Below are 26183 nucleotides of genomic sequence, written 5' to 3'. Positions count from 1 at the left end.
GGTTATCTAGCCCAATCTCTTTGGTGAAGGAGATGCAAGGAGCAATGCTATTGAGATGGGTGTGGAATTCTTTGAGTTTGTCTCGACCATGGGGCAATAGATGTTTTTATTGTCTACATATCATTTCCACCATCTTGGTTTGAGGGGAATGAATTGAGAGTGATTTTTTCATATTGTTGAACAATGATATTATCCAAAACAATAATTTCTTATCTAATACATACAACTAATTTAAAAATAAATATCACATCGTCATGATGGATCATTGATAAGATAAGATAATTATATTAATGTCCAACAAAAGACCACAACGTGGGTCTATTGGACTAGAAGCTTACACCAAGAAGATAGAAGACAAATGGAGCACCTAACAATGTCCAAAAAAAGAACAAGTACAACAAATAAAGAAGAAAGCATGAGACACCAAAAGAAAATTAGGTATCTGTCCTCACAAGGAAAAATTCCAACAATGATAGATCAACGTGGCTACCAGAGACCCTATGATGAAGCAGAGTGCTATGAGAGGAGAGTCGTTGGCGAAGAGATCCCCTGTGGGGTTTTGCAAATCTGGAATGACCCGTGTTAGGGAAATTGTACGGTTGCTTCACACCTCGAGCCAAAGCTAAGGGCAAGAAGAAGGTCGTAATAAGTTATGCTTGGGTCTAACTCCTTGGAAATGATAGTTGTAAAGTATGGTCACGAAGATGTAAGGATTCACCGAGATAGAGCGCGATGCAATGCTGATCTGAGTACCTGAAAAAATCTGAGAGAGATCTGCAATCTCTAAACATACAATAAAATCTCCCTCTAATCTCATAGTATATGGGGCATTTGACAATATAAAATATTCCACAATCTCATCCGAAAACATAATATATAAAATCATAGATTGTGGAAATCTATTATTGTTAATCACAATAACTATTCCACTTCTACTATTAAATAGATGAATAAATTACATAAGAATATGAATCCCCATACAAAAGACAAGATGTGAACCTCAATACCAAGTCTTTAGTTAACTATAAAACATAATATATAAGATCATAGATTGTGGAAATCTATTATCATTAATCACAATAACCATTCCACTTTTAATAGTAATTAGATGAATAAATTACATGAGAATATGAATCTCCACACAAAAGACAAGATGTCAAAGAAAATATTAACTCTTTAGTTAACCATAAAACATAATATATAAGATCGTGGATTGTAGAAATTTGTTTGATTAATCACAATAAATATTCCACTAAATATTCCACTTCTAATAATTAATAGATAAATAAATTAGAATATATAAGATTGTGGATTGTAGATATCTATAAGGTTAATCACAATAAATATTCCACTAAATATTCCACTTCTAATAATTAATAGATAAATAAATTAAAATATATAAGATCGTGGATTCTAGATATCTATAAGGCTAATCAGAATAAATATTCCACTAAATATTTCACTTCTAATAATTAATAGAAAAATAAATTAGAATATATAAGATCGTGGATTGTAGATATCTATAAATATTCCACTAAATATTCCACTTCTAATAATTGATAGATAAATAAATTACATAAGAAGATGAATCCCACACAAAAGATAAAATGTCAACCACAATACTAACTCTTAGTTAGCCATAGGGACAGCGCTTCTTCCAATGAGTTCAAGCGACCAAAAAGTGCAAGTATAAAATATGTGTCGAAACAATCTTCTAAGCCTAAGGCTCAAACTTTGTTGTCTGCCGTAATAGCAAATTGGTAAATGCTTTCGAAAAGTAAATAAACGAACAACGTGTACTGTTTGCACGCGCCGACTATTTTACCTCCGTACGGACACGGTCCGACGTGGCAGTTCCCAGTCCCTGTGATTTGCTGCGAACTTATCCCGTCCATCAGATACGGAAGGGCTCAAATTTCACTAACTCCGACTCAATTTAGTTCCGTACAAATCGATCACATATCCCTCCAACATAAAGGGGCTGAATCTACACCGTTCGGATTCATTGTTTGACCAATGACTTCAGATTTACTTCATCCGAAGGAAGCTTATGCTAGACTAAAGTGGAGGTTGGAATGTTATATGTTTTATTCAGAATAAGATGTTGATGGGTTATCAGATGGTGGGTATATGTATAGTGACAATGAGGAATGAGGCAGGAGAAAGAACAGAGAGAAAGTTAGGACGCCATGGAAAGGAGATGGGTGATATCATTTGCCATTGCATCAGTTGTGTTCAGCTTCCTCTTGATTATTACAACATTGGTTGTTAACGTATCCTCTTCCGAGAGAGCAATTTACAACAATTATGTTGTGCAGCCGCTAGGTTTACTGGGCCTAAATACGGCTCAAAATGTGTTTGTGGAGTCTAAGATCATTGCCTCAAATTCCCCATCCAATAATAACAATTCCTCTCCCCCTCCTGCAAGAATTGCGTATCTCATTTCTGGATCCAAAGGAGATGGAGAAAGGTTGAAGAGAGTTCTGCTGGCTCTCTATCATCCCCTGAATCAGTACGTAGTGCATTTAGACCTGGAGTCATCACCAAGAGAAAGAGTTAATGTCTCTGAATATGTAAGGAGCCATCCCATTTTTGCAAAGGTAGGCAATGTTCATATGATCATGAAGGCTAATCTGGTTACATATAGAGGACCTACTATGGTTTCCAATACACTTCATGCTGCAGCGATTCATTTAAGAAGAAACAAAGATTGGGATTGGTTTATCAATCTCAGTGCTTCAGATTATCCACTTGTCACTCAAGACGGTATGTTTGATACTGATTTAAAAGTAAATTTTAACGTGAAAAGGTTTCCACAATCCGTCATATTATTGAGATGGATTTCTCCATTTGATTGCATGCCAATTTTTAGAATCATACTCAGTGATCTATCATCAGGATGAGAATAGCTGGAGGAGAAAAAATGATGCAAAAAATTAGCACACAATCCAATTCAGAAATGCATCTCAATTAGTAAATTTTAGTTTTGCTTAGCTCAATTTTTTATATTACAAATATGCAAATTGCAGTATTTGTTATATAAGTTTGATTTTTTCAAAATTAAGCATTTTGAATGTTGACAGATCTGCTTTACACATTTTCCTACTTACCTAGGGACCTTAACTTTATTGGATACACCAGCAACTTGGGCTGGAAAGAGTAAGTAGACAAATGCTACTCCGTTATTCCATAGGATCTTTTATAGCGTGGTTGGATAGTGAATATATGCTGTCAAAAACATGTACTGGTAATATCATTGATCCAGCACTCATTCTGGCAGGCAGAAAAGAATTAAACCGGTCATAATAGATCCTGGTCTTTATAGAAGGAAAAAGTCGGATGTTTTTTGGGTCACAGAAAGGAGAGGCATGCCAACTGCATTCAAGTCGTTTACAGGTATATTTCTAGCACCAACTGCTCGTCAACGATGGATACATTTTCTTGTTGCATTGCTTTTAAATGGTGGATTCGTTTTCTTGGCTTGTTGAACTTTCTGTATTCCCTATCCTGAACAAGACTAATACAATCCTCACAAATCTGGACAAACACTATTAGATGGAAATTAGATACCGTCTGTAGCCTCTCTTCCCTCCAAAGAAGTTTCTTCTTAGCTTTTTGGGTTTTTAATTTATAGTATATTTAATCTGGATTCCCCTCTCCCCTAAATGTAGAATGCTCTCTTTCACCCTGGCTCGATGTGCTCTGCCAAGATCTACTTTGAAAGTTATGAATTCAAAAGCATTAGGCAGTAACAGACATCCCTTTTCAAGTTTAGTTCTGCAGTCCACTCCTCCAGATTACTTGACATGAAAAATTGATAATCATTATGTATTTTGTTGGAAACTCAGTAATAGGCTCCCAAAGAGGAGCTTTCAATGCTGATTCTAAAGTGTAGTTTCAATTCGAGACATGTTGATTATAACTATATAGAGATTACTCTTGAAGGGAAGGTTCATTTATAAATACTCTGTTCAGTGGATGAGAGGTGTAGTTTGTTAGGCTGTGGATGTTTTTTTTTCTAACTCTCTTGTCTTTTAGCCTAAAACTGCTCTAACAATTAACGCTTAGCACACCATGGTACTACTACCTGATGCTATAATCAATGGTTTCTTAATAACATCTTGATATTGCTTATTGTCTTCCAATAACTTTTAATTTCAGATTTAAATAAGTAGCTTCTTTGGCTTTCCCTTGACCTCTTTGTTTGTGTGCTCATTTTTTTGTATTTCTATCCATCAAACACAATGTATCCAACTCAACATGAGAATAATGTCTTTGTCTGCATTTTTCACATGGTTTTCTAAAGTTTTAGAGTGATATTACTTTTTCTCATTTTCTCTCTCCTCAAATTCAACAAGTTCCTCCCAGTTAGCTGTACAATGTAATAGTCTCATGCTTTGCAGGATCCTATATGATCGATATAGGCACAATTTGTTGTGAGGTGTTCGAGCTCTCTTTTTTGTAGAAACTCTAGGAAAGTTGAGCTCAAGTGATTTTAGACACCACCATTTTCCAATTTCAGTTTGTGATTTTATTCTTGTCATGTTCCTATTGTGAGAGCTTGATTTCCTATGCCCATTTGTATGTTCACCCCTTCTCTGCCTTCTATGATGGGATCTCTCTGAACTTCAGTGCCGTTGGACTCTTGGAGAAGCATCTTCTCATTTAATTACCATATTTGGCCTCAATACTGCCATTTGGGCTTTATACTCTGTCCTAGAGACATTAATTAGCCACATGGCAAGTGTTTTGTTGAAAATATTTCTCTGGGGTCTTGGTGTCACCAAATGCTTTGTGAGGAAACTATTCAAGCATACTCTTCTTTGGGCCTATCATTTGCATCTCCTCACCCCACTAATCTTCATTCTGCATCTTGAATCTGTATGCAACATGTAGAATGGGTAGTCTTTTATCCTTTACTAGCAAAGGTCATGTACTTGGGCTTGAACAATTATGTTTCTCAGTCACAGTGTCTTGAGGGACTAAAGGTTTTTGATACATTAATTTAAATTGTCTCTATGGTTAAGGATTTTTTGCATCTCCTCACACTCATAATATGCATTCTGCATCTTGAATCGGTATGCAACATGTACAATGGGTAGTCTTTTATCCTTTACTAGCAAAGGTCACATACTTGAGCTTGAACGATTATTTTTATGTCTTGGAGACTTGAGGGACTCCACTTTTTGATACTTGATTTGGATTGTATCTATGGTTAAGGATTTCTCTTCCTCAAAATGATGTCTTGTTACCCTCATTAAACCAGACTATCCTGCTTGCTAGAGTGGACAAACCAATAGTTTCAGCTTCATTTGGATAGCTTGAATGTTTTTTAAATCTTAGTTCCCAGATTCGTACCCTAGAAGCTGGATCTAGATTCAGATTTGGATTCGTGCTGATCTGGGCAGGGTCCGTGCTGTTATCCTGTGGATCTGGATGGATCCAAGGCCTGCAAATCTGTCTGGTTCCACAGGGTAAAAGCACAGACCCTGCCTGGCTCAGCACAAACCCAGTGAAGAACTGTGTGAATTCTCGAGGATCCAATGTGAATCCATGAGGATCCACACACAAAGAGTGTTTTAAGTGGGTCCGACTTCTTTTAAAATGATTTTTTTGATGTTTATTTTTCCTCTTGGATTCATAGATTAATACTAAAATCATAGATTCATACTATGAAATGATTTAGTTTTAGAATTATGTATATTTCTTTTCTTTTTGTATATGCAATGCATAAATAAAGACACACACACGAATTCTTATGAATCATAATGGGATTTTTCTTATCACGAATCCAGATCCAATTCACATGCCGGAATTAGATTCCGATTCCAAACTGGTAACTAAGTTTTTTTTATCTTAATAAAAAGTACTCTACTTGCAGTACCCACACTGCAGTTGATGGTAATTATATTGATTGTTTTTGTCAAGTACTAAGCTTTAGACTTTTTTTTGTGCTTTTGAGGCCTTTATGCCACACATTAAACTAGAAGAATGGATACTAGATGGAATTGCATTATAAGTCTAGTGATATTGCGATCTTAATCTTTGGCTCTCTTTCTACATTTTTCCACTTTCCAACCTTTTATGTGATCACTTTTGGATCTTCTCTTTGGCGTCATTCTTCCTCTTGCCATCATGTTCTTAGCTTCTAACAATTGCACTTGTTGGAGCCTTAACTATAATGCATTTAATTGTACTCGTGACAACCTCAATTCCTCATTGGGTCTGTTCAATCATCTAATATTGACTATTCTATTAGGATTAACAATGGACAAAAATAACAATTACATGCAAATATAACCAATATCATATTGCACAGAAGAGAACGCAAGACACAAAGATTTAATGTGGTTCACCCAATCCCTGGGCTACGTCCACCAACAAGAAGTCCAATATTATTATTATCCAGTGATTACAATCCACAATCCCTTATAGCTCAATACCGTTGCAAGAAGCTACAATCTCATCATACATTATGAAATCTCTAACCCTAAGCCATTTTATACAAGCTTTTGCCACTTACAAAATTAGGGCTAGGATAAGTTGTCCAATAGAGAAAATAGCAGCCGACACCACCTACAATCATAAAGTCATTTGAGCCAAGTTGAATATTAATGATGATTCTAAATCTTACCCTAACAATCCATAGAATACAAACTCCAAGTTTTCAGCCAAGCTGAATTCGAAACACAAGGAAAAGGATCCTTGAATCATTTTTTAAAAATGCACTTAATAAAGAGTACAGAAACAAATCCAAGATTCAAAAATGGTTTGCGTACATGATTTAACAACCAATTTACAAGGGAATGTTGCACTCAAAACACCTTGCCTACACAGCTAAATATTGACTTTACTGCAAAAGCACTAGACAAAACAAATAGATAATAAACTGTGAACCTAGTACCATGGTAGGAAATGCCAATATAGCCTCTTATGTAGTTCAGATGTAAAAGAACTAAAATAGTTTTATCATTCTTAGATGTTAGGGTAATATTTTACTGATGACAACAAGAGTGAGAAGAACATGAGCTCACCTAAAGGAATTTGAAGATTGAACTTTCTGCTATGCCTCACCCACAACAATACATCATTGGATGTTTCAACTTGGGCTCAAAGAAGTGTGTCATTCATCAATGTACACTTGGTGTACAAAATTGATCCTATTAAAGATGTTGCCCATTATGCACTATTATAGGTATGCCACGTTTCACTTTGGAAACTGTATCCTTTCCAAGATCATTAAACCTACGAAGAAAATGTTCACCATGTTTGCATAGATGTTGGTGAAAATAGATACTGCATACAAAAGTGGCCCCTTAGATCTCACTTATAGTGTAAATTTGAGCAAGAAATTTGTCTCTTAATGGTGAGATCTAAACATAAGAAATGCATCTTTGTAGTAGAAGCTAATAGTGAAATGGTGCACTAAATCTCAAATTAAAAAAAATGCTATATAACATTTTCTCTCTGTTTCCATAATGGGTGTATTCTCAAGGAGCTTAGATGCCAAAGCAGGCATCTTGGGCCTGGAGGCAGAAGCGGATGCCTATGGAGGCAAATTCCGAGGTGGATGGTTATGGAAGCCACCCGGAAGTGCCTCCCAGGCATCCGGATGTGAGTGGAAGCCTGTGACAGCCTGTCACAGGCTTCCACTCACATCCGGATGCCTGGGAGGCACTTCCGGGTGGCTTCCACAGGTATATGCCTCTATTATTTGGTTAAGATTTATATCCAGTTTAGGTTTGCAGAGAAGAAAGAATTCAGAATTTCTAAATCTTAAGGTTGATGACTATTGGTTACTCTGCATATGGAGGTCATTTGCAGATCATTGTCTTGTGTTACAGGCAGAAAATGTGTCTCAGAGTTTGTGTGGCAGCAGATTTAAATCCAGAGATCAATTTCGAGTCTGCTCATTAATTTTTCCATACCTGGTGTCTTACATTAAAAATGTTAAGGAGATAAAAGGTAAGACTAAAGATGCGATCCTATCTAATATTGCTTCCAGTTCAGGAGATCTGTGGCTTTTGACTGAGGATTTCGGCAATATCTGCAAATCTATGATCCTAGAACAATCTGTTTATTCCAAGGTCACTGGGAGATGGGGAGACTTGGAGGTCTCAGATACTGGTACTAGTACTGGTAGGCCAATTTTTCAAAAATAGGAGACGGGGGAACTTGGAGACGGCAATTTTTTTAATAGTTTAAAGAGTCTAATACTAAATACAAAATACAAATACTGTAAAACTAAAAGAGTAAAGTAAATAATAATAGCAATGTCACATTAAAATAGAGTCAAATATTTCAAAACTCACATAATCACGTTACTGTATCTCACAGTAATACTAGTTTTCAAATATTGCATATGATCATCATCATATTAGATTGATAATCGCTGAGATTATCATTACATATTCAAATTTTAAATTCAAAAAAGTATAGTTTGATGCTAAATTGCTGATTAACAAAAATGAACAAACTTAGTACAGTAAACAAAAATTAGAATCTATTTAGTACTAGTTATCATGCTCGCCAAAAAATCATTTAAATTGTCATTGGTCTTAATTTTTACATTAAAAACATTAAAATGAGGGCTAAAATACATAAATAATTTAATATTATATTTTATGTTTATTTTTTATTAGGAGACTTCACTTTTTCGATTAGCAGACTGGGAGACTTCAAGAGACTTTGTCATGAAGTCTCCAACCTTTTTTGAGGTCTCTGGAGATGCGAAAAGTTTTTGAGACGTGTCTCCGTCTCCAAGATGTGTCTTTTATGGGGGAGATGGGTCTCCCTGTAACCATGGTTTATTCAATATTCAAGGTAAATGAAAATGAATTTTTTGCACACACATACACACACACAACCACATCCTCCCAAAACAAAATTTGCAACCCACTTCTTGCATCCACATCTGGATTTGCACCTAAATCAGTAACTTAGTCAAAGGAGAGCTGACTGATCTATAAGGAGATGGATTTTGATTGTTTCCTAGTATCACAATATTACTCCAAATAAGATGTCATCTTCAATAAAACGTCAACATCCTATATGACAGCTATTCTTGAAATGCTTACCTGGTTTGCTTCTCGGTTGATACATCTGTCTCTTAGATAATTGTACATAAATTTATTGCTAGTATGGTTTTCTCTAGTTCTTATAATTTCTCATATTCAGCAATCTAGTTTTGTTAATGCAATTAATCATTCTTAAATTGTTTGCCTCTTTGGTGTGGATTCCTCAAGGTCACCCTTGAACTGTAGATTGGGCTTAGATGAGGCATTGCTAGTACATAAAACACATATTTTCCCATAGATATGGTAAAAATCGATATGCAAAAAGAACAAAAAGTTAGTATGCTACAAGCTAGTGGAGGTGATGTAACTAGATCCACAAACTAGGTTAAGTTCTTCCTACTTAACCTTCCAAGGCTTGTCCTAAGCCTCTAGGGCTAACTCATGTCCCTATTCCCAAGAGGATCTTCTTCCCTAGCCCCTTCTACAAGACCTAATTCATCAATTTGACGTGTCACTTCTACCTTTCCATTCTTACCTAGTCTCTCTTCTAGGCACTTCTTGCCATATATGCAAGAATAGGGTTACTCACCAAGCATGTATCCCCACACCTTCAATTTTTCTTCTACAAATTGGTTTTAAGCTTCTTGAGTGGTTTAGGGCTTTGTCCCACAAACCCACTTCACTGAGTGGACCAATTCTCCTTCTAGGCCTATTAGCCCTAGAGCCCCCAATTAGGTCTCCTGTCTAGGTTTTGCTGCAATAACCAAGAAAACTTGCAAAGAACCCCCAAACATAATTTGTGATCTGAATACCCTTTTTCAAAATTTGTAGGTTTCAGGGCCTCAATCCATCCGTGAACCTTCTTGTCAAAATACTATACTTTTAAGGGTTTCTAAGGGTTTGGAATCAGCATTAGACATTTGGTCTTCAAGACCATGCTAAACCAACTCACCTACTCTCCCAATCTGGCACAAGGCTTTGTCTAACCTTTCTTTTCAAACTCCAACTCCTGGACTGGCTCAGACCAATCCAATTCACCTTTCTACGAGCACTGCAACAACATGAAGCACCTAGCTAGGTATGGAAAACTCAGCTACGACATGCTTGCAAAATTAGCAAAACTCACTTCAAGCACTCCAAATTGCATCTGTACAATATTTACAGGGTGCTCTTCTTGATTCCAAAGGGCCATGATGATTTGACCACTGGAGCTCAAGAAAGAGCCATTCTTTCTACACTACCCCAAAACTGGACAGAGAACTTACGAAAACAAAATGATTTTCAAAACCCTGTCTACAAAGCACTTCAAACCTTCAAATCAAAACTGGAACACAAGCATTCAACCTACTAAACAACCATGAAGAAAACTCAATCAGTTCAATCCATTTACATTGGATTCAATGACCAAGTGCTAACACTGTGTGTAAAAATGCTCAAAGATTGCTCCTTCAAAACTTGAAATTCATACAATAAGCACACCAACTCTTCCCTTGGGCATGTGATTGCCATATATAGGCATTTTGCACATGTGTCCATCTCCTGTACAGACTCCATAACTGAAAACAAGCAGTTTGTTTAGTTTTAAGACAAAGTTGCAAAGCTGTCAAAATGCAACTTTGCAAAAATGAAAAGCTGCTTGAGCAACTTTTGCAACTTTGTGATTTCGGTCACTTATGACCCCAAGGCTTTGCACAAGAGTCTCATATGACTCAAAATGGACTAATAGTATGATTTTCCCAATTTGAGGATTTTGGTCAACCTATACACTATGCAAGCCTAGTTAAGCAAACCAAGCAACTAGGATTCTAAGTAGACCCTTAGCTACTTCACACCCACTAATCTAACCATTACTCTCTAAACATAAACACTAGGGCCTTATACATAGCCCTTATTCTCTGATGGTTGGCTAGAACCATCTACAAGACAAAATAGTTAGGACCCTATCCTAGATCCTAGGTGCTCCTACACTAGGAGGCATGCCAAGGCCCCAAGAGGCTAATCACAGAAGATTATCTCAATGGTGGATAAGACTCATACTGGTTTAGTTGCATTCAACTCTAGGATTTGTTGAAAAGTTACATGCAGTGAACCAGAGTAAGTGTAGTAAATCCTTGTTGCTAACAATAAGGCCTGATAGCATTTGGGATTTTCTTATCCACAATGGTGGATAAGAATGATTGACACATTCAAATCAAGTTCCAAAAGCATAGCATCCCTCAAGATCAAATTTCAGCATTGATAGTTTGCTCCATTGTTGCCACAATGCTTTCTTTTTCTTATACCAAGCAACTTTTGGCTATCTGAATGTAAAGGCTTTATTTCCGGGCATTGCCTGAAATGGTTCAAAGTCTCCCTCAACAATGAATGAAAAATTCCATAAATTTTAACCTTCTCTGGGTTTGTCCCTCAGCACTACCTAATCATCTTCCTCGTACATTTTGGATGTGATATTTTCTTTGCAATAATTATAATCTATTAACCTTTTGTTGCATACCTGAACACAGTTTTTTGTTCACAAGCTCATATTTTGTAATGTTAATTTGTAAACCTAGACTTTTCGGTACATATGGGTATTCCAAATTGTGTTGTAGAGGTCTTGATGTGTACCAAGGCTTCAATAGTCATTAGTTCCTATTCTTCATATCACTGGATTCTCTTACCAGTTTGTCTTCATTACTTTGAGGTGCATCAGGTCTGTGTCCTATGAATCTGTACTCTAGTGAGAAATACAGTTCTCATTAGAGTAATACTTTGGTAGAAATTAAGTGGTCCATTTGGGCAGACACTGATAGTGAAGCTACATTCAGAGGCAAAGCCATGTCCTGCTACCCTTTGTAGATGTAATTAACATTGGAGAAAAATGGGACCTTTTTATTTTCTTTTTTAGAACAATAAGTATTACGAGTTAATTGGTAAATACTTGCTTGTTATTAACAGAGACTGAGAGGTCAATTTATACAAAAGAATAAGACGATGTTTCTTAGGAAATGATCGTAAAGAATAGAAACATTCTAGAGAAAGCAAAAAATGAAAGCAAACTAAAGCTTAAGATATTTACAAGATAACCATTAACTAATAATAGATGATTTATCTATTATTGTAATACCTTCCCTTAATGGTTAATCTATTGAACACACCAAGCTGTCCTCTGAATTTGACAAACTTATCAGGACCAAGAGGCTTGGTGAGAATGTCTGCAATCTGATCTGTTGTAGGAACATACTGCAGATCTATAGTCCCATCTTCAACCAGCTGTTGTATGTAATGACAATGAACATCCACATGCTTGGTTCGTTCATGTAAGACTGGATTCCGTGCTAATTTGATAACGCCTTCGTTATCAACAAACAGAGTAGTTGGTCTTGCTGGTGACATTTGCATATCCCCAAGCATTCGACAAAGCCAAACAACTTCACATCCTACCTTAACAGTCCCTCTATATTCAGCCTCTGTAGAAGAGAGAGAAACTGCCTGCTGCTTCTTACAGGTCCATGTGACTGCACCGGATCCCAAACTGAACACATATCCAGATGTTGACTTTTTATCATCAACAGAGCCTGCCCAATTTGAATCTATGAACCCCATGAGTTTAGGATTAGAACTCCAAGAGTGCAGAAGTCCATAATCTGAAGTGCCCTTCACATAACGAAGCACACGCTTTTCTGCCATCCAGTGATCAACCTTAGGAGTTGTCCTAAAGCGGGAAATATAGCTGACTGTGAAGCTGATATCAGGCCTAGTAGCAGAGAGGTAGATAAGACTGCCTACTAGTTGCCTGTATGTAGTATCATCAACGGAAGGAGAATCATACTTAGCTGATAACTTGAGACCTTTCTCCATAGGTGCAGATGCAGGTTTGCAATCCTGCATTCGGAATTTGTCTAACAGGGCCTTGGCATATTTGGACTGAGAGATGAATATACCAGAAGACTGTTGCCAAACTTCAACACCTAAGCAATAATGCACGAGTCCAAGGTCAGTCATATCAAAAGACTGGCATAAGTTCTGTTTGGTTCCTTGAATCAAAGATGCCGAACTGCTAGTGATGATCAGATCATCCACATAGATAACCAGAAGGATGATGTCACTTTCAATAGTCTTGATGTACAGATTTGAGTCTGAAGAACTCCTCTTGAAGCCTTGATCACTGAGGTACTTATTAATCTTGATGTACTATGCCCAAGGGGCCTGCTTTAAGCCATAGAGAGCTTTTACCAATCTAAGAACCTGATGGTCTTTACTAGCATCCTTGAAACCAGGAGGCTGCATCATGTAGACCTCTTCATGGAGATCACCATTCAAAAAAGCACTCTTGATATCCATCTGATGGACCTTCCAGCCAAATTGTGTTGCCATGGCTAGGACTAAGCTGATGGTACTCATCTTTGCAATAGGAGAAAAGGTCTCCTCATAATCAATGCCCTAACACTGAGAAAAGCCCTTCGCCAATAAACGAGCTTTGTACTTATCCAAAGTACCATCTAATTTGTATTTGATTTTGTAGACCCATTTGTAGCCAATGGGTTTCTTCCCTGGTGGAAGATCAGAAAGGACCTAGGTGTCGTTCTTCGGCAGGCTCTGATGTTTAGATGTCATGGCTTGTTCCCAATCTGGAATTCCTTTAGCCTCGAAATATGTTTGAGGTTCAAACACACTGTGAATGTTGGCCATAAGAGCAAAGTTAACAGGATCTGTAGTTTTGCTATTTTTTCAAGCAGTTCCCCCATCAATGAGCTCATCATCACGAAGATCAACAAGTGTCTTAGCCCACCACTTAGGCCAGATAGGAGAATGACCAACAGTAGTACTAGGAGATGCTTGATCAACAGGATTCTCGTCAAAAGAAGCTGGATCAAACTCAGGTGAAGCATCTACAAAGCGAGGTGATCCTACAGGAGAATTCGGAGGAGTCTGTACAGGTATCACTGGAACAACTGGAGTTGCAGGAGCTACTAGAGCCCTACCATCAGGTGGACCTAATAGAAGTCGAACTCTCAAATCATGAGCTTGCATAGGCTGGTCTGCTAGATCAGGAACAAGAGAAACAGGTATGAATGGTCCACATTGCTCATCAAAGACTACATCACGGTTGTATATGAGACGAGATGTCTCAACATCAATCAGGCAGTAGACTTTGTGAAGACTGCTATATCCAGCAAGCATTAGTTTCTGACTCTTGGCATCCAACTTGGTGCATGAAGCATCAGGGATCCAAACAAAAGCAAGAGAGCCAAAAACCTTCAGGTGACTGATTCTAGGCTTGCGACCTGACTAGGCCTCTTTTGGAGTTTTACCTTTGACTGCCACTATGGGTGACCAGTTCAACAAATAAACTACAATGTTAATTGCTTCTGCCCAAAACTGCTTCAGAACATGTCTGTGTTCGAGCATAGAATGAGCCATCTCGGTGATTGTCCTATTTCGACGTTCAACTACACTGTTTTGTGGGATGTAGTTAACTGGTATTTGATGCCATGTGTATCCAAGAAGCTAGAGAAAACATTAGAACAAAATTCCCCACCATTGTCTGATCTAAGAGTAATAATAGATTTCCTAGGCTCTTTTCCAACTAAGGGTTTAAACTTCTGAAATACAATAAATGCATCTAATTTCTTTTTAAGGAAATACACCCACATTTTCCTATTGAAATCATTTACAAACAACAGAAAATACTTGGACCCAAGAATAGGAGGAGTGGCCATAGGGCCGCAGATTTGGCATAAACAAGCTAAAGTACCTGAGAAGCTTGCCAAGAATCATCACTGGTGAAAGGTGTGCAATATTGCTTCCCAACGTGGCATGTGTGACAAACTCCAAGGTGTTGAGTCTGAATCTCTAGCAATCCAAGAACAAGCTCATCCCGAGCAAGCTGTGAGAGATAATGCACATTTAAGTGCTCATATCGTTGATGCCAAAGGGTGTTGACAGAAGATCGCCGAGCAGCCATAGCTAAGTCCTGAGAATCACCAGAATTAGTAAGTCTGAAAAGACCATGATCCTCAAGACCCATTGCAACAGTAGACTTAGTCGCTCGATCAGTAGTGGTGCACTGATGTGAACTGAAGGTGACTGCCAAGTGTGGAGAATGTCGCAGCAACTGATTGACTGAGAATAGATTTAGTTCCATCACCGGAACGTAGTGCACATCAAGGAATATGAGATTCCTCCCCACAGATTGAATCTGAACGTTGCCTTTACCGACAACTGTGTACTCTTCTCCGCCACCAAAAATAACAGAATCTGAATAAGGCTGGTAGTCAGTAAACCAGTCTTTGCGGTGAGTGCAATGTCGAGAGGCACCTGAATCAATGTACCAGGCAGACGACTTCACATGATCTGCAGATCTTTTAGCCATAAAGGCATAAAAGGCAGATTTCGCCTGCTCAGTGTGCTCTGCACTGTTCAATTTGGGTTGCGAACCTGATTGCTTAGACTGGGTAGCTAAGCATTTCTGATATTCAACCATCATGTGACCAAACTTGTGGCAGTAGTTGCATTGAATGTTCTTCTTTTTGGTACCATCGGATGTTGGAGTAGAAGACTTCTGCTGAGATGGTTGCTGAAACTTGCCCTTATCCTTCTGAAAGGATTTCGCATCAAAGGCTTGCTCAGTGGAGGTGGAACTGGAGCTGCTACCGGACTGTTGTTTCCACCGATCTTGCTGAAGCAGTAGGGTGCAAAGATTAGTGAACTTCAGATCAACACTAGTAGATGTGATGTTGAGAATCTTGATAAAATGCTCATAGGATTTTGGTAAACTCCGTAGACTGATTACCACAATATCCTCTTCCTCCATCTTGCGACCGATGGAAAATAGCTGATCACGGATTTCCTGAATCCGATTCAGGTGTGCCTAGAGCGTGGTGCGCTCATCCATGACAATAGAAAATAGAGTGTTTTTCAAAAAGAAGGCTCTGCTCTTGTCGGAAGTCTTATGAAGACCTTTGAGGTGTGTCCAGATTTCGGCAGCTGTCTTGCCAGATGGAATCTGAGAAAGCTGATCATTAGCTACAAATAATTTGAGAAGCATCATTGTCTCTCGATTATTCAAATTCCATGTAACTTGATCAGGACCCGAAGAAGTCGGACGCTGTGTAACACCCAGAACAAGTTGATTGGTGTTCTAATATTCAAAGATTGCAATGATGCGCTGCTTTCAAGTTCCATAATTGCGACCATTGAATTTGGAATTATGCTCAAGTAGAATATTCGTTAGAGATGCCATGACACATTTTTCAATGAAAAACTGTGAAAATCTGTGAAGGCATGTTCTTCGAGGCAAAAATACGAAAGACCCAAAAGAATCAAAGAGTGACCTAGAAGAGAGCTCGAAAAACCCAAAAGGAATCTGCTATCATTTTTTGGATTCGTTGGCTCAAAAATCAAGGCACCTAGAAAAAACGAACAACCTGGTCGAGCTCTTGAAAAACCCATCAAGAATCTGTAATGAAAAAAATTTCGACCCCAAAAATTAGGTTTCAAACAAAATACTAGTCAACGGCCATGGAGGTCAAAAACAGCAAAAAGTGGTGTTTTGCAAGTGAAAAAATGCCTATTTTTCCTTAGAATTGAGGCATTTTTTTCATGGATGGAAGAGAGATTGAAGATTGATGCTCGGAAGTCACAAGATCAGGAAAAATGACACTTTTTTTTGGTTTGAAAAAAAAAAAGAGTAGACACAGACCGCGATTTGTAGAGTTCGACCCCCAAAAAAAATCGTGTTCAGAGAAATCGTCCACGATTTCCACGCGTTTTTAAGAAAATCGCACGGGTTTGCAAAAAAAACTCACGTCCTACCAGGATTTGAAAAAACGACCTCCAAATTTGCAATTTACAGACTAAGCCGTGGTAGGTTTGTTAAAAAAATGCCAAGAATCTGCCCACGATTCTCAAAAGAAAAAAACCTAGCTGAAATTGCGATTTTTCACAAATGAATTTCTCAACAAAAACAAAAACCCTAGACGGACTGTTTGAGAAAAACCTCATAAATTAGTTCAAAAATTTTTAGCAAATAATTTTGAATGAAATTATAAATTTTGAAAAGAAATTCAAGTATTGGCTTTGATACCATATTACGAGGTAATTGGTAAATTCTTGCTTGTTATTAACAAAGAGTACTTTTCTCCGCCACCAAAAATAACAGAATCTGAATAAGGCTGGTAGTCAGTAAACCAGTCTTTGCAGTGAGTGAAATGTTGAGAGGCACCTGAATCAATGTACTAGGCAGACGACTTCACATGATCTACAGGTCTTTTAGCCATAAAGGCGTAAAAGGCAGATTCTGCCTGCTTAGTGTGCTTTGCACTGTTTGCTTTGGGTTGCAAACCTAATTGCTTAGACTGGGTAGCTAAGCGTTTCCAACATTCAACCTTCATGTGACCAAACTTGTGGTAGTAGTTGCATTGAATGTTCTTCTTTCTGGTACCATCGGATGCTGGAGCAAAAGACTTCTGTTGAGATGGTTGCTGAAACTTGCCCTTATCCTTCTGAAAGGATTTCGCAGCAAAGGCTTGCTCAGTGGAGGTGGAACTAGAGTTGCTACTGAACTGTTGTTTCCATCGATCTTGCTGAAGCAGCAGGGTGCAGGGATCAGTGAACTTCAGATCAACACTAGTAGATGTGATGTTGAGTCTCGATAAAATGCTCATAGGATTTTGGTAAACTCTGAAGAGTGATTACCACAATATCCTCTTCCTCCATCTTGCGACCAATGGCAAGTAGCTGATCACTGATTTCCTGAATCCGATTTAGGTGTGCCTAGAGTGTGGTGCACTCATCCATGACAATAGAAAACAAAGTGTTTTTCAGAAAGAAGGCTTTGCTCTTGTTGGAAGTCTCATGAAGACCTTTGAGGTGTGTCCAGATTTTGGCAGCTGTCTTGCTAGATGGAATCTGAGAAAGCTGTAATAATAAGTTCTTTTGTATCTTGAATTAGATTTTGAAGCTGAAATGATCACAAAGAACTCTGTCTGTTATAGGTATTGCAGGGATAGAAGCAAAAGCAAGCAGAGATCCATTAGGAACTTCCGGCTGTATCAGTTTCTCCTTGGCCTCTGTAAAAATCAAAAGTAGATTTAAATGAAATGATATTCCTAAATTTAGCAGCATATATTGGTTGTGTTTAAGTAATACTAGAAAGATTTCTGATCATCTGGTTATATCGCTTGGGAAATATTACCTTCATTGTCTCAAAACTCTCAAAAAATATTAATATAGACTCTGGAGGTTTGCCTTTTTAGTATGTACCTCTGTATATGCTGTTTCTGAGCAGGGTTTGCCCCTTTCTTATTAGGTTGTCATGATTCCTAGTTTTGGGGTCTAGATTTAATTAGATTATCATTTTTCTAATCTTTGGTTGTTGGGATCTTTTCACATTCTTGATTCAGTATTCTCAATTCTCATTCTTTTCAGTAAAACTGACCTAGATAATTTGTGGAAATCAATGCAGAATTATTTCTATTATAGATGTGCAAGTTAATTTTTGGGAAAGAGCAGTAGCATCAAGAGATTTGAACTGGTTCAAAAAAGAGTATCCATGTTGTCCTTATTGTGTTAGATAGAGAGAGAACCACTTATTGGATTTCCTTCAAGAGTCTACACCTTTTAATACTTTGTAATATTTTTTTTCTCGATGCCTTTGCTTGGACCTTGTCACCCTTTATTTTAGAGCCATGACGACACCATGCTTACAAGATGTGATGAGTATAAAGTCTTGAAATAGAAATTGAAGAGCCTAGATAGAACTTAGGCTGTATACACAACTTTGCAAGGATACAATATCAACTATGTTCCCATTCTAGGGACACAAGAATCTTTTGGAAATGTCCCCTAGCCATCCTTGATTTTCCAAATCTACCCTAGCCATCCCAAAAACATTCACAAGATGATGGGACACCATGAGAACTATCAAATAAGATAGTTGGGGGTGTCTTTGTACCTTGACTGTATGAAGGATGATGGATTATCCTCATGGCCATTTAACCATCTTATAAAAAGAAAAGTCCAAAACGAATCTTTTTTGTTGTCCCGCATAAACGCCAAAATACATCCCTTAATCTGTATAGTACTCATATCTTGCATCTTATATCTCATGGACTAATAAATCAAGTTGAGATATAGCACTCAAAGCAAATTAAAGGTGGACTAGACAACATACCAGCTGACTTGTTAATCACATCTCATTAAGGTTTGGCGAAAAAGGAATTTCACTAGGTCTATTTTTATGATGTACTTGTAAGACAGATTGTATCTTACAAATTTAAAATTTGATGATGATCAATGTAGAAAATGGTTTTTTCTCCCTTACAAGTGCTTCTCTTTCTTAGCTCTTTCAGATAAGAGCATACATATTGTTATCTTATCATTATGTGTAAAATTTCAAATCAATCCTTGGAACAACTCAAAATTATTACAAACAATCTACTTCCTTACAATAAAGGCCCCATTTATGTCCATGTGCACCTCAATTGCTAGATGAGAACTAGATAATGGCAAGGTTAGTTTGTTTTCAATTGAATCAATGTATTTTACTAATTTATAGACCAAGCAAATGACCTACCCTTTGGTTTTACATGATGCAACGATATTAATATTGCAGAAAAATATTTAATGCACTTCCTCAAGTACTAAGCTGCTTCTAAAGAACTCTTTGCCTTGTCCATATTGGGAATCTTGGGACACCTCAAAATAGCTTTAACTTATGTGGGATTAATCTTCAGTTCTGATTTTCGAAAATGTGTCAAATAGGCAAGTGATTATTGTGGAAACTTACCTTCTCATTAAGAAATGCCTTATTCTCCTTCAAAATGTGTTTTAAATGTCCAAGGGGTTTATCTTGGTTGAAGCAATGAGTTCTCATTGTGGAGACCCTGGCTCAAATCTCAAGAGGGACATCTTTGTGGAATTATAAGTTGTGACTCTTGGTCTTCCAATTGTTGTTTCTAGTGTGGTTGCTCGTATGGAGCTCGAATAAGCTTGTAAGTCTCATGTTGTTTCTCGAATGAGCACAAGGTTTGTAGACAATCTATAATAGAAAAAAAATGTGTTTCAAATGCACAAGATCTTTAAGTATATTGCCAAAAGCTATTATATCAATTGATTGATAGTCATAGATAATAACAAAGTAAGTGTGAGTATTTATATGTCGTCTGGTTCATTCACTTATCTATGATGGTATTTGTTTAAACTAAATTGATCTAATATCCTTTTATAAGCTACAAAATAATACTCATTTTACACCTTTACAAAAGCTAAGAATCAAAATGCTATCGGAAATGAGTTAGTAGACAGGAATGTGTCCTTGTTTTCAAAATTTGATGCCACTGGAAATTTGCATATTGAGGAGAGCAACTGCTGTGATAGTCAGAGTGATGTGCATCTACACTTCATCTTGTTGTTCTGTCAGGTTCTAACAATAGTTTTGGTTGCAAAAATGCATTCATTTGAGAGCTTCTAATGAGCAATTTTTGAAATTTCTACCGACAGCTTGGATAAGAAGGTAACAAAGATCAAAATAGTGTAGTTGATAGAATGTAAGTAGATGGCTAGTTGTTTACACCTAGATTCTTATCTCTTGATGGAATCCAATTGAACTGTGGTTTGAACTCTTCATGCTTCTATACGGTTTCTTGTTAATGATATTATTGGGGTACAACAGCTCGCAAATTTATAGACTACGAGAGGAAAATTTCTCATGTCAATATTTTGCAAGGTCCTCTTGCTCCCCATCAAAATGCAAGAAAATTCAATAAACAAAACCCTAAACACACTACAAAACTAGTATATTGATTTTTTCTGTTGCTTGAGCTTAAAATCCCTATACTCTCTCCCCATCAAAATGCAAGACAACTCAATAAACAAACCCCTAAACACACTACAAAACTAGTATATTCATTGTTTCTGTTGCGTGCTTGTAAAATGCCTATACACTGGACAAGATACCCTAAAAATATTTGGATACAAACAATTGCTCCCTAAAATGCAATTGTGGATTAAAAAATGTGATTATAGAGGGAAAAAATTCCATTTTTGACGTAAGTATAGTTTTAAGTTGCCAAGTTTTTCCCAAATTTTGTCAAGTTATTGAATTTAGGCTTTTTGAGTTCGAGTCATGTGATATGCTGTTGATATTACTATATATGTGGAACATATATTCTACTAGTGATGGTTGATGACATGGCAATCCCAACATATACTCACTTTTGCTACTAGTATATGATTATATAGAATTCTTGTTTATATGGACATCTAATGTTGGGTGGAATAACTGGTTACTTGTTCTATTATAATGGATATGTACTTTGTGATGGTGTTGCTGATGGTTTGTTGATGCTTGTGTGTAAATTTTGATCCAGATCATATATTTTTTTCTATTATATTGATTGGTTGGTTGTGATGCTCTTTTCTTGCTATTGTATCGACTTCAACAGCAAGGGACTTTGTTAGAATCTTCAAGGGACTTCGTCAACATCAATCAGGCTATGCTGTTCTTTTTGCCCAATGTAACATTTTGATCTAGCTAGGCTCTTGCTATTGGTTCCTCTTTTTCTGGGGGGACTGATCCTAGTTATGATTTCCTAGTTGGTTCCCACATGAGTGATATTTGTAAATTTACTAAATTATTTCTATAACTAAAAAAATTGTTATGCTTCATAGATTTGTACTCACAAGCAAATCCAATTTCTTGTGAATTGGTTAGAGAGCTTGGTTTGAAAGTGACATACCACCTATGCCCTTATTCTTTGGGATGGATGACGGATGACATGAAAGTGAAAGTAACTGAGCAATGCAAGTTGAGATTTGGATTTTGTATATATTTTACTGATGAGTTTTCTGTAATATGCTTTCCTTGTGTATACATGGAGTAATCCTTGGGAGTCCATGGACCATATCTATATAAGAGAGATGTGGTCTATTTCTAGAGAACCAATGTAGATTGGTTTTAAAGGGAAAAATATGTTTCTCGAACATACATAATGGTAAATCCCTAGCTTGTGCTTGCTAGTTATACTTCAAAAGGAAAGCAGTTAATTGATGCAAAATGAAGAATTTTAGAGAAGGCATAACTAAAGAAGCTGATATAGAGCTTCATGCATGCAACGAGCAATATATCATCAAGAGTTGAAGGAGCGTTGGAATTTAGATGTTGCTTGTTATATACGAGCAACAAGGTATTTTGGTAGAGTGAAAAGTTCCTTGACCGTCCTCCACTAATTTGGAGGATTTGGAGATCAAAACTCCTTGATTAGGCTTTATTAGGGATTACTGATTAAGTGGTTTGGATTGGAATGGTTCCAAAGTGAGGAATATGGTTGAGCTTCATTTAAAGATCATTGTAGCCGTGTTATATGGTAGTTGTCGGTTGCTATATGGAGTCATTATTGGAGCAATTATCATTGTTTTCTATAGGGAGACATTGTCAGAGTGATTACTGTTATTCACTACAGGTAAGCTAGAGGCTGCTAGAAAGAGTTGGTTTTGGAATCAATTTCCATTGCTTTTAGCAATATAGTGAATGCCAAAATGAATATACAACTTCATATTTGAAGTAAATTTCTATAGAGATTGTGGTAGTGGTCTAAAATATTGTCACAACACTTGTGGAGGCATATTTTGATTGCTTGTCATATAGAAGTCTCGATATTAGCAATGTGTCAGAGCCTATTTATAATAGGATAATAAGGACATTTTGTTCCTTGATGGTCATTGACTTGGAATGAGGTCATGCTTGTTTTCTTTCATGCATGGTGATAGGAAAGCACACCCCATATGATGCATAACTATTGCTATCCCCCATTGGAGGTTAGGGTTGGCATGCAATGTGATTAGGATTCCATTGTTTGTTTGTATATCCTGAAAAAGAGAGGCATTAAAACCCAACGAGCCTAAATTGTCCCTAATACAAAAACTAACACTGGCAGAGCTGGAATTAAATAGCTGTTCCATCAGATTTTATTTTAGGTAACCCTTCTGGAGGCAGTGGCACACAGTTTTATATTTTTTTCGTACAGACAAACTCAAACAAACCCATCCCAGAATTCGTTTTACCAGATCCAAGAACTGAACCTGCCCACAAACTCAAATCAGAACCAGAAATTGAGTTCAATACAATAACAGTCTTTATGCATTAAAAATGAATAAAAAAGAATATAAGACTTTTCGGTTACCTCTTAGAGAATGTTCATGCAATAACAACAATTTTGGGAGAGGTGATTTCAAAGTTTCAAACCATTGACCTGTAAATTCACTTCTTCTTGGTGAAATCATTGCATAAGAAGGTGAAAGTACTACCTACACACTTAACTATTCTCTGCTACTTGGGCCGACCCCTCAACAACAATCATACTTCATTCTTGATTAAAAGTTGTTATTACAAGATTTAGAGATCATTTAAGTTGTATCTTAAACAGCTTGACAATTTGAATTAGAATGATGGCTTAGTTAGCTGATTTTACTTAATGCATATATTTCCCATAAATATAAACTAGTGTCCTCATTTATTGATCTGGATTCCAAGAGACACAGGTAACACTCTAAATTGTTGAAAACTTAAAACCTATATGTTTGATATAAGGAAAACAATTAAACAATAAATAAGAGATGATTAATGATTATCAAGGGCATATATCAAAGATAATAGAAGTGGAATTGAAAACCATATAAATTCGTGCCTTCTATACATCACACTCCCTAGAGGGACATGCATTTTTGTCAACGCCTTTACAGTAATAATTAATAGCTATACATAATTTTATAAAGACGCGAAAGCTAAAGATCCTTTAAGTTGCAGCAGTAAATTTTCCACATGTTGCTCTTCACCTCTTGTCAATTAAGTTGAACAGTGTCTAATGTAACCTTTGAATCTTCCCATAAGGCATTGTGCTACACCCCTTAGGAGTGCTTTCCTTTGAAGATGAAGGAAGCACACTTTCAGCACCCAATGTTACCAGGCTTTGAAATGGACTCTAGTAATTTGAATTGTATTTGTTGAAAACCCTGACAAAACCAATGATGAAGGCCAAATAAGATTAAGCATACTGCATTGTGCCACTGAAATTGTGTGCAACCTTTGGTGATGATGGATTGTTGATCTTGGAAGCGCTGCAGACCTTTAGAGAGTGCTTTAGCAGCACCACATACCATAAAACATAAGTTGGCATTACTTGAAGCCATGAGAATGGGCTTTGGAGTAATGTTGGAATTGTAAAAGGAGAATCTTCCTAGATACTTGTGGCCTGTTTCTATCAAACACGCCATGTCAATTCTTTACGTTGCTAGCTTTGTCAGAGGTGATTGAGGGTATGCTCTGTAGTGCATTTAAATTTGGCAAGGCCTTTGTCTATTACTTTTTTGTTGTTTTTTCGAAATGAGCCTCTGCTAAATTGGATTAGTATGTGCCTGAACTGAACTATGTATTTGAGCCTAATATACAACAGTAGAATATGTGGGTTATTGGAGAAATATACTGATTGAAGATAAGAGAATGTGTAGAAAGCTAGTTGCCTGATTTACGGATATTGTAAGCAAGCATAATTTCAATAAACAAGTAGGGAAGCATAATAAAGCTTAGGAGTGTCAATGTGAAATGATGGTCCACAGCGGATGCATGATATTTAACAGGAAACAATATGCTTACCTATGTCTTGTTAAGAAAACTTATTTACGTATGCAATGGAATAACGAATACAACACAAGTTTATTTTGGTTGCTTCCCGAAGAGCACTAATTACGCTTAGCTTAGCTTACTTAGTGACCACATAGGAATTTCTAGGAGCATTTCCACTTCAGGTGGTGTTATCATAGGAACTCTTACTACACTTATGGATCGATATACTTAAATATGTTTCACCCAATCTACCTTACTTATCATTACCATGCATTGTGAACATACTGCATTACATGCAATCATATACCCATTCCCCTGTGACGAGAACAACTGTATTGTGTTATTAACCACTTTTCTCGATAGTATAAATGGATACAGAATCAATGGATTTTGATTTTATCATTTATAATATAATGAATGAACCGTATGGATATGCATCTTGAGGACCTTGATCTATTAAATTGTGTGCATCCACATTTTCATATAATTTTAATATCAAGGCTTCGATGAATAAAAATACACATTTCAATAAACATGTCCACTAACAAGGAGACCATGATGCAGGATCTGCTTGGATGGCACTGTCTAGAGATTTTGTAGAGTTCATGATATGGGGATGGGACAATCTTCCTCGAACACTTCTCATGTATCATGCAAATGTAATTTCTTCTCCAGAGTTTTACTTCCACACACTTATTTGTAACTCTCCAGGATTCTCAAAGACGGTAGTTAATAGTGATCTGCATTTTATATCATGGGACAATCCCCCAAAGCAACATCCACGAATTCTTGGCCTCAAAGACTTCAGAAGGATGGTCTTTAGCAATGCACCATTCGCAAGAAAGTTCAAGAGAGGTGGTCCAGTACTTGACACGATAGACAGAGTGCTTTTGGGTCGCAACATGAGCAACATTACGCCTGGTGGGTGGTGCATAGCAACAGGGAGCGATCCATGCTCTATAATGGGTGACGAAACTATACTCAGGCCTGGACCTGGTTCAAAGAGGCTCAAGCGTTTGCTTGTTAAGGTCTTGTCAAAGAAGAATTTTCGGGGCAGGCAATGCAAGTAGCAAGAGCACTGTTTTTTATCCAGGGCAAACTTCAATTCATTGCTTTGACGATTGCGAATGGTAAACCATTGCGGCTTACGTAACAGAGCACCAGATCAAAATTTTAGGAAACATGGTGAAATGTAGAATTGGGAAAAATTCTGATTCCAGCGTATGTCCTCGATTGCCAAAAACAAAGAAAAATTGAAAACTATGTATTTCGTTTTTAATTATTTTTTCCTTACCTGGACGAGAGGTCTTGCAGTGCGATGGTTTTTCTGGGTCTAAGATCTGCATATGTAAGAAGTAAGTTCACTCCTGTCCGTACATAGAAAGCTTTTGTCAAAAGATTGCTTCTACAGGCACATAACCATGCCATCAATTGTTTGTAGTGGGCCTCTTGGTTTCTCAAATAACATGAAAAACATATCAAATCTGTAGCTTTTCGATAATAAGCAAGCATGTAATTTAACAATTTATTTTTCCAGTTTGTCAAGGTTGTCCGCTATATGC

General features: G+C 37.1%; 1 protein-coding gene across 1 annotated transcript; it reads left to right on the top strand.

Annotated features, from left to right (window-relative positions):
* The first annotated feature begins 1722 nt into the window (after nt 1–1722).
* Nucleotides 1723–26153, top strand: LOC149570663 (beta-glucuronosyltransferase GlcAT14B-like). Its single transcript, XM_089823207.1, has 4 exons — nt 1723–2766; nt 3084–3159; nt 3281–3396; nt 25186–26153. The coding sequence occupies exons 1-4, from the start codon at nt 2190–2192 to the stop codon at nt 25689–25691; spliced, it is 1275 nt and encodes a 424-aa protein (XP_089679333.1). The 5' UTR covers nt 1723–2189; the 3' UTR covers nt 25692–26153.
* The last annotated feature ends 30 nt before the right edge of the window (nt 26154–26183 follow it).

Source organism: Cupressus sempervirens, chromosome 3 (assembly GCF_028749045.1).
Source record: "Cupressus sempervirens isolate cs-2001-9-10 chromosome 3, ASM2874904v1, whole genome shotgun sequence".
NCBI lineage: Eukaryota > Viridiplantae > Streptophyta > Pinopsida > Cupressales > Cupressaceae > Cupressus > Cupressus sempervirens.
This window is presented reverse-complemented; position numbering and strand designations above follow the sequence as displayed.